The sequence below is a fragment of the Cariama cristata genome, unplaced genomic scaffold (genome assembly GCF_000690535.1).
Source record: "Cariama cristata isolate BGI_N322 unplaced genomic scaffold, ASM69053v1 scaffold23700, whole genome shotgun sequence".
Lineage (NCBI taxonomy): Eukaryota > Metazoa > Chordata > Aves > Cariamiformes > Cariamidae > Cariama > Cariama cristata.
Genome location: NW_009593268.1, coordinates 2,987 through 12,539, shown reverse-complemented (window position 1 = coordinate 12,539; position 9,553 = coordinate 2,987). Strand labels below are relative to the sequence as shown.

The window sequence follows — 9,553 nt, the reverse complement described above, 5'->3', positions numbered from 1 at the left end:
CCTTGTCCCAGCCGTGCCTGCTTGGCCTGAGCCTGAGGGAGGGAGACTTTCCTCTCCCCCGGTTTCCCGGCTCATCCCCGTAACCTGACGGCAACCGCACGGCTGAGCTCCGGTTCCCCTCTCCGAAAGAAGGAGGCGGGAGAGGCCGGGCGGAGCAGGCTTCCCGGGAGGTGTCAGCCGAGCCGGCTCCGGGCAGCTGAGGGTGCTGGACGGAGACCCCATCTCTCCAAAATAAACCCTCTCAGGCTGGCTGCCAGTGTTTCCCAGTGCGAGTCACTGGCCGGGTGGCAGAGGTGGCAAGCGTGGCACATTGCAGGGGGAACTGGCGTAGTTCACCTGTCATTTTCAGAAGCCAAGTGGGGAGGTGGGACTGGTTGAAAGTGAAGGGGCCTTGTGATCCGGCAGGCAGGCACCCACCTTACTGCAGACCATACCTGGCAGCGGCTAGCTGCCAAACTGGGAGCAGATGTGCTGAGATACTGCGGAGGTTGGCTTGGGCTTCGGTATGGGCAGCGTTTCCATCAGTGACTTGGACGTCCTTGTGTCAACGCCATCAGAGCGTTCTGTGCTACCAGGGCTTGTTTGAACGCAAGAGGGTTTGAGCTGTAGAAGTTAATTCAGTAAAGCCAAGTACTGCAGGCTATGCTCAAAGGGCTCGCTGTCCCAGCACAGCAGGGTGCCTGTGTGCAGGATGCAGGAGGTGGGGTGGTCTTGTCCCTGCTGGGTTTTGGATGCCATGTGCCAGAAAGGAGCCACCGCTTGGGAGAAACATCAGGAGGCGTTTGGAGAGCGTGACCTGTAAGGGACAGCCAGAGGGACTCGATTCCTTTTAGAGAAGAGAAAGGGAAACTTTCACATCTGTTAACACCTGCACGTATCTCTCATGTCTGTTTTGGTAGAAGAGGATGTTCAGCCTTTCCTGCGTTCCTCCCCGGAGATGAGAAGTAAGGGAGCCTTAGTGGAGATACTGGGGAAGAAACTCCTTAACAGCAGGTCAAGTGGCACAGGGCAGGTTTTGTGAGGAGCTGGCTGAGCCTCCTCCAGGGCAGAGGGGGAAGATGTCAGAGCAAGTGGTGCAGCTCATCTGACCTGGATCTTCAGGTACACTTGATCCTCACTGAGATGGAGCAGGGGTACGGGTTAGTTGCCCTCTCGAGCTGCCTTTTAGCCCTCAGGATTTAAGAAATACTTTAGTAATTGCTCTGTAATGTTCTAAAGCCTGGCTTTGGCTGGCAGCCTTGCCTGGCACCTTTCATATAACTTGATCTTCTAAACAAATCCCCAAATGTCGCAACTAAGCGCATGAAGCAAGGCTGGCTGTCCTCTTGCCTTGCCCTTCAGAGCCCATAATCAGTGCATTAAACTGAAAGCTGCAAAATAAGCCTGGTACGAGGGCAAGAACCCCGATCCATCTTGGCTGCTGGAAAGTGGGTAAGGCCTGAAGAGTCCCATGTAGCTTGCGGTGGCTTTATTGTTTGTCCTGAGAGCTGTGTAGTTGTTGTAGTTTGGTGCTGTATGGCCAGTTCTTCTGTTTTGCCTTCTTTGAGCTGGGTGAGATGGGGGATGACAGCCCATCTCCAGCTGCAAAGTGGTGCTGAGGTGGCTGGGATTGCCTTTCCCTCATTGTGTGCCTCCGGATGGCCAGGCAGATGCCGGAGGGCTCGGAGTGGTGCCGCTGGTTAGGGTCAACAACAAGCAGACCTCCTCGCTGTGCAGTGCTGCAGCTGACATGGTGGCTTGCCTGGTGAATCATAAGTGAATGCCATTGAGAGCTGAGCTTTTTGCAAACGCCACGGCATCAGCCCCACACCTTGGCCAAGCTCCAGCTTGGGCGATTCCACTCGGACACTTTAAATGCTCCCTGTTGCCTTTGCCAGGCACAAGGCTCTGCTCTTCTGCCCGCGAGCTCTTGGAAACTTGTTGGAAGCTGTTAAACAGCTGCTACTTTCACTCTCCGGCTGTTTTCTTTCTGGGTGTAGGGGATTTGTCTGTGAAGCCTGACTGCAGGACTGTGAAAGAGTCTCTGTTAACGCCAAGCAATTGATTTGCCAGTAAAGGTTGGCTTTATTTTTCCCATCAGACCTTCTACTATGCTGGCTCCTGAGGGCTTTTGTGGGACACAGAGTAATGAGTATTGGTTTTGGAGTATAACAATTAGCAGCTTAACTAGAGTGATGGTTTATAAGGATATGGCTGTGATTAGGTCAAGCTGTCTTGTTTGTTAAATTCCCATTCAGCTCCCAAACTTGGCAGTGGGAATGAACTTTGGACCTTTTTTAGGATTGCTGTCAGTCTCCTCTGGCAAAGAGCACAGGGAAATGGCGCCTTTGCTCCTCTCCTCGCTGCTGGAGCCCGTGGGCACAGGCACACTGCCATCCGCTCTCTCTCACAGGGGCTGCTGAGCTGTCATGGGGAACACCACCAGCGAACGAGTGTCTGGGGAGCGCCATGGCTCCAAATCCCACCGCTCAGATGGCTCTGGTGCCCCCCACCCCGCCAAGGAGCACCCACACAAGATCATGGTGGGCAGCACCGACGACCCCAGTGTTTTCAGCTCCCATGACTCCAAGGTAGGGGCTGGCCGCTGCCTTCCCTGTCCTGCCCTCTGGGGCCCTGGCAGGGGCTTCAGCTCACTGGCTGTGCGGGGCTGTGCTCCCAACCATGTGAGGGGTCTCTGTGGAGAGCTGGGAGGCGGAGGAACTCTGGGATGCTCTTGTCTGGGATGCGCAGGTGGGCTGGTAGAGGCCAGGGGAAGTGAATGTGGTCCCGGTTGTCTCTGTGTCTCAGTCAGGCTCTGGTTTTCTTTGCTCAGATTCCTGGGGACAAGGAGTTTGTATCGTGGCAGCCAGATCTGGAGGAGTCAGTGAAACCGTCCCAACAGGCTCGTCCTACTGTCATCCGCTGGGCTGATGGAGGCAAAGAGGTCTTCATCTCCGGATCTTTCAACAACTGGAGCACCAAGATCCCGCTCATCAAGAGGTAGCCAGTCCCTCAGGTCACTCAATGTTCTCCTCTGCCCTATCGCAGGGAGTGTTTTCCGTTCTCGGTGCTGGTTGCTGTTCTTTTTGCTCACCTGGCTTTTCTCAGTTCACCCAAGCTGGAGGGTCTGAGCACAAATACGTAGTCAGCTTCTTCCCTGGGTAGTGCCATGGTGGCAGTGGGAAGTTGTGAAACATAGGCACAGGACAGGATAGCCACTTTGCTTGCCCAGCTGGATGTCATGCAGCAGCTAGTCCTGGCAGCAGGGCCCTGCCCAGATATGCAGCAGTCCTCTGGAAGCTGTCAGCTTTTCCCTTGGCTGTGGCCATGCCTAGTTGTGTTGTTGCCAGTGGGGATTGTTTGTTTGTCCCTTGCATGTCTTCCTGCCCTAATCATGTTCTTGCTGTTCCTCAGTTCATCTGTGATTTCCATGGAAACACTGTGTAGGACTCTGGGCATAACCCCAGCAAATCATCTGGAATGGGTTTATCTCAACTGCAGGCTTTAAAAACAGAGCTGCTGCACTCGCTGCCCCCGTCCTGCAGTGCCAGCGCAGGGTTAGATGCTTTGCCCACGCATCCTCCCCAGTGTGTCTTGCACAGGGTGTCTGTCACATCAGCTTTCTCTGGGCAGGCAGGGCTGGACTGCCTCCTGCACTCCTTGCAGCTGGACTCCCAGGGTTTGAGCCACACTAGTGCTCCGAGTGCTCACGCCTGTTGTGTCTGTGCCTCAGAGCACTGACAATGAGCAAGCCTAACCCTGCCAGAAGGTGTTGGAGTAGAGGGGCTGGGCAGTACGTGAAAAAGTGCTGTTTTCTGGGACCTCCTGGAAGAACAGTGTCCAGAGCATCAACAGGGTAATGCTGTTGCATGTCTGTTCTCTCTGCACAGCCACAACGACTTTGTCGCTATCCTAGACCTCCCAGAAGGAGAACACCAGTACAAATTTTTTGTGGATGGCCAGTGGGTCCATGACCCATCTGAGGTAATGCTCAAAGCTTTATCCCTGTAAATCTTGTCTTCTTCAGGGGACTAGACATGATGTAACTGCAGCAGAGGGGGAACAGGAAGCGCAGAGGGTATCTGCCAAAACGAAAGGGGCACCTCCATCCCGTGAGTCCTTTCAGAGGCTGGTTCCTCTGGGCTTAGACGTGCTGTATGGGGGAGTGTCAGGGAGGTGCTGGTTGGAAACACCAAAAGGTGGTTAAGTCCCGTTAAGAGCTGGCTACATGGGAAGGCGGGTCATGGGGTCAGCACTCACTTGCAGGTTCTCCTCCAAACTGAATCACGCGGCAGCAGCATAGGAAGGACGCTTACCCGTTGGCATGTAGCAGGATGGAAGATGAAAATAGGAGGTGATGTAGGAGCCTGGGAGTAAAGGGAAATCCTCCCAGGGTAAACAGCAGAGATCTGCAAGCGTAGAGCAGAGCTAGACACTGGCCCCCTGTGCTCTGAGGCAGTGGTGCGGCAAAGACAGCTTGGGCCGGGAGGGTCTACAAAGCATTGATTGTGCTTTGATTGGAGGTGAACAAAGGAAGACTCTTACCTCCGTTCTCTCCAGCCTGTGGTCACCAGCCAGATGGGGACGATTAACAACCTGATTCACGTCAAGAAGTCTGACTTTGAGGTGTTCGATGCTTTGAAGGTGGATTCCCTGGAGAGCTCAGAAACCTCAGGTCGGGGTGAGTTTTTGTGGCATTACAGCTTTGCATGTGCTATTTTCCACCTCCTCTGCTCTGAGACTCGCTGCTCTGGGGGTGAACAGACCCCCCTGAGCAGAGGTGTGCACCTACACCTGTGAAGAGTAGTGTTTGGCAGTGTGTCCTTAGCAGCCCACAGCGGAGGCCTCGTCTCTATGGAGGGGCTGTGCTGGTGTAACTCGTTCCGTGCTAGCACCGTCCCAGAGCAGGGTCAGTGCCTGTGCACAGCTGAGGCAGCCATTTCAGACTGGTGAACGCCGGGAACATCAGCCCTTTCTGTCTGCTCAACTGTGAGTAAGTCATCTGAACTGGGGTACAAGCTAGGCGAGAGCAGGATCCACGTTATTTTCAGCAGCTACTCTTGGTTTTCGTGCCAAGTTAATTTGTACTTGTGCTAGCACATTGGAAACCTCCCTCTCCGCTTGTGTTACCGCAGCAGGTTAAGTTACCACGCTGACACCGGCAGTGCTGGCTCAGTGTGTAATGCTGGCAGGTAGCTCAGTCATGTTTCGGTACAGGGCGCTCTGGGTGCGGCCTGCCGTCCCTGGCACAACCCTTGTCTCAGATATAGCTCGGATAGATAGAGCTGAGCTCCATGTCCTTGCCCAGCCTGGGCAGGAGATACTTCACTGGAAAGAAGCCAGCAAGCAGCAGCAGCTCCAGGGAGGTGGAGCCCTTCTGAGTGGTGGTTGTTCCGAAATGATCAGGTCAGGTGTGGCCAGAAGATACGGCCAGTCCAGCTTTCAGTGACCACAAGTTCCCCTGGTCCCTCGCATGGGTTGAGCAGCTGCTCAGCCTAGACTTCCCGTTTGCCCTGTCCAGGACCTCCTCGTCAGGCAGTCCTGCAGCACCGAGAGCGTGCAGGCATGCTGCTTGCTGTGCCCCTGCTGCAAAGGGTACAGCTCTGGGGCAAGCCGGCTGCTTGCTACAGGGAGAGCGACCCAGCTGTGCTGAGAGCTGTGTGCAGGGGTCTCGGCACAGATACCACAGGGTGCTTGTGTTGTGTCAGTGCATGTACCAGCTTACAGCCCTGCTTGGAAATGCCCAGGGCTTGCCTGGCTGCTTATTCCACTGTGAAAAGGCTGAGCTGTTGCTGTAGGATACATGGCCATGGCTCATGGAAGATGTTTGTGCCTGAAAGACCCTGCTGGGTCCCTCTCAGCTTCTTGGGAGCTGCTCTTTGCTCACCAGTCCTGCTTTAGCGATTTCATGTCTCCTTCTTTCTCTTCTCTTTAGACTTATCAAGCTCACCACCTGGACCTTACGGCCAAGAGATGTATGTATACCGGCCTGAGGAGCGCTTCAAATCCCCACCTATCCTCCCACCTCACCTCCTCCAGGTCATCCTGAACAAGGACACCAATATCTCGGTGGGTACCAGCATACTGCCCGCACACAGAGCGCCACACTGGTATTGCAAGGGGAGTCATAGAATCATAGAATCATTATGGTTGGAAGAGACCTCAAAGATCATCAAGTCCAACCGTATACCCAATGCCACCATGCCCGCTAAACCCACTAAACCATGTCTTGAAGCGCCACATCTAAACGTTTTTTGAACACCTCCAGGGATGGTGACTCCACCACCTCCCTGGGGAGCCCATTCCAATGCCTAAGTCCTGTCTGCAGAGAGCCTGGTCTCTCCTTGGCTGGGGCCTGGCCCTTGACATTTCCTGGGAAAAGATCGCTTTTCCCATTAACCACACTGGTTTGGCCCCTGGATCTGCCTGGTGCTTAGCTGAGCTCTGTTCCTGTTCAGAACAGCCGGAGACACCAGCAGCTCAGATTGCCTGAGATGGCCCCTCCCTGTGATGGCTGGGGCTGGGGGGTCAGGGCTCTGCTGTTCCCCTGTGACACTCCTCTTCTCCTAGTGTGACCCAGCCCTGCTGCCCGAACCCAACCACGTTATGCTCAATCACCTCTACGCGCTCTCCATCAAGGTAAGGGCAGGTCCCCTGCAGCCCCTGGGTGAGGGAAGGAGAGCTGCTATGGCTCCCAGGAGCCCGCAGCACCTGCAGGGAGCAGAACCAGGACAGCCGCGGGAGTGGAGATGGTGTTACAGGGATCGGAGGACCCACATGAGGACGGCTTGGCTGCCCAGTGAAGTGTGGCATGGGCAGGGGTGCAGGCTGTGGTTTCCTTACAGTTCCCTTTAGCTGCCTCCCTGCAGCGGGGTGGAGCTGAGCAGCCCTGGGCTCTCCTGCTGTGTACCGGCCCCTTCCCTTGCTCTGCCCTGGCTCCCTGTCATGGCTGTTGGACGTGTCTCGCTGGCTGTGAGCCTCGGGACAGCAGGGACGGTCTGGGGCTGCTCCCCGAGCCCGCAGAGCCCTCGTCCTGACAGCTGCCTCCGGATTGGCGCAGCCAGGCTGCGCTGAGCTCTCCCACCTGCTCCCACTGACGCTGTGCCTCTCACAGGATGGTGTGATGGTGCTCAGTGCCACGCACCGCTACAAGAAGAAGTACGTCACCACGCTGCTGTACAAGCCCATCTGAGCTGGGGCCTCGCCCGCCCCCCACGCAGGACACGAAACGCCGCTTTGTCTGCACACACTGGGCCACGGGACTGTGTGAGAACTGGCCGTTGGCTCCAGCCTCAAACCTGGCAGGGACACTGTCCCATCCTACTGGTGTGGTTTGATTTAACCCTTGGTTTCTGCCCACCTACAGCTCCCCTTGGCTTCTGTGAGTCTTTGGGGCCACTTTGTTAGCTGCTCACCAGAATAGCCTTTCCTCACACCCAGCGCGGAAAGGGCTTCACCCTACCCATCTTCTCCAGCCTGCACGGGCCCCGAGGTGGTCCCGGCACTGCCCTCAGGCCTCCAGCAACGCGTCCTACCTGCTGAAGGTTGCTGTGCTATCCTGGTGATGAGCCTCCAAGGCCACCTTGATCCCTAGGGGCTCTGGGACGCCCCAGCCTGCCACGTGCCCCCTGTCCCGCAGCCCTGGCTGTGGGGCTACCCCCCAGCTTTGTGGAGAGCTCTCAGCTCTGGCTGCAGCCCCAGCCTTCTGCCAGGTTCAGCGTCGAGCCAGCGGGAGGGAGGGTACAGCTGGACGCAGCCATGCTTACCTGCTGTTGGGACAGCACCGTCAAGGACTGAACGCCCCGTCCCCAGCGTCGAGTGCTTCTGCGGGGCAGGGCTGACTTTGTCACAGCCAGAGGGGCACCTGCGCACACCCACGCTGGAGGGGGCCTGGGGAGAGCGGAGCAGGGCAAGTACCCCAGGACCCCGGCTACACCGCCTGCTGCTGGAGCAGTGCCATGTGACAGGGTTTTCTCTATTTATTACAGTATTTATTGTTCTTGGTGTTGCTGGCCTGGTGTTGGAGGTGGGCTGCGGAGCAGTGAGGGGAGGAAAGGGAGCACCCGGTGGGGTGCAGAACTGCCCTTGGGGTGCTGGGGTGGGGCTCAGAGCCACCCCCTTGGGGCCAGTGGGTGCCTATGGCACCCTGCGCTGCGGGTAGCTTGGGGAGGGGGCAGCATGGCTGCAAAGATGGGCGTGCCAGAGACACCACAACCCAAAGGAAACCTTTATTGGGGACTCTCCAGCCACTGAACAGAACGTGGCATTTCTTACATCTTCCTCCTGTGCTGGGGCCCCGACACGCCCGGGGAGCCCCCAAAACGCAGCTCCAATACCTCTGTCTATATACATATACATACATCCATGAGCAGGGACGGGTATGCAGCAAGGTTACAAATGGGACCAAGTCCCAGGGCGAGAAGTGCTCAGGAAGGAGGGCTGTGACGCCCCACTCCAGGCACAACGGGTGGAAGGTGGGACGAGCGCTGAAGCACGGGGCAGGCAAAGCCCAAGCCAGCAGCTGCTGCTGCGATGCCAGGCAAATGCAGGTGGAGGGCATGTGGCCACCACAGCAGCCCAAACCCACTAACTGTAGCACTGGGCACACCAGACCATTGTCCACCCCAGCCTTTGGAGTAGCACCAACAGGGTCCTCCGCGCCAGCCCCCCGGTGTGGCACGGCTCAGCTGCCAGCGGGCTGTTCTGCGGCCAGGGGCTTCGCTCCCTGCCCTGCCTGGGGCTCACGCAACGGGCAGAACCTGCTGGGCCTTCACCTGGCAAGAGAGCACGCGTGGCAATAAGGGGCAGCACTGCCAGGGCAGGCCTGCGCTGGAGGACTGCTGTGCCCTGGGGACACAGAGGTTGGGCACAGCCAAGGAAAAGAGGTCCTTGTGTCTCACACACACACACATGCTTTGCACCCAGCTGGCCCCCAGCACACCCCGTTCAGCCACCGCTCTGCTGGCAGAGCACTGGGTGTCTGTCATCTCTGCCCATCCCCAGGGCATCAGGGCTCACCAGGGCAGGGGCACCTGCCCCTATCCCGCGCTGCCTGCCAGGGCAAACTCACCTCCAGGTTCATCCTGGCCTTGCGCAGCACATTGTGGGTCCTGCTCACTGAGGGAGAGAGAGAGATGGGGTCAGTGAGGTCCCTGTGCCATGGAGCGACCCCAGGCACATGGGGACCAGGCCAATTTGGCCATGCCACCCTGCAGCAGGATGCCACCCGGGCCACATACACTGGCTGACGATGAACTGCTCCATGCTGTCCTTCAGCTGGGCTGTACTGCGTAGCTGTTCGGCCGTGCTCCGCAGAGCATCCTCCCTCTCAGAGAGCTGGGCCCGCAGTGCTGCGATCTCACCCTGTAGTGCCTGCTCCTGGAACGAGATGAGCATGATGAGCGGCGAGCATTCAGCCCCACCACCCTGCCAGCCCCGTGCTTACCTTGCCCTGGTGCTGGGCAGGGCTGATGGGCAGCACGGTGCTCCAGAAGGCAGTGAGGAGAGATGCGCACTCTTCCAGGACGCCGTGCAGGGTGTTGGCACTGCCCCAGAGGTGCCCCGTGCCCACCCA

The 9,553-nt window shown here is 57.4% G+C and overlaps 1 protein-coding gene across 2 annotated transcripts; it reads left to right on the top strand.

Moving 5' to 3' along the window:
* Positions 1 to 2,298: 2,298 nt before the first annotated feature.
* On the top strand, positions 2,299 to 7,207 carry PRKAB2 (protein kinase, AMP-activated, beta 2 non-catalytic subunit). Of its 2 annotated transcripts, none has more exons than XM_009709786.1 (7): positions 2,299 to 2,570; positions 2,813 to 2,979; positions 3,870 to 3,963; positions 4,540 to 4,660; positions 5,915 to 6,048; positions 6,550 to 6,618; positions 7,094 to 7,171. In XM_009709786.1, the coding sequence occupies exons 1-7, from the start codon at positions 2,409 to 2,411 to the stop codon at positions 7,169 to 7,171; spliced, it is 825 nt and encodes a 274-aa protein (XP_009708088.1). In that variant the 5' UTR covers positions 2,299 to 2,408. The 2 variants fall into 2 exon arrangements, with proteins under 2 accessions (XP_009708088.1, XP_009708095.1); XM_009709793.1 differs by having other exon boundaries at positions 2,390 to 2,570; positions 4,540 to 4,654; positions 7,094 to 7,207.
* The last annotated feature ends 2,346 nt before the right edge of the window (positions 7,208 to 9,553 follow it).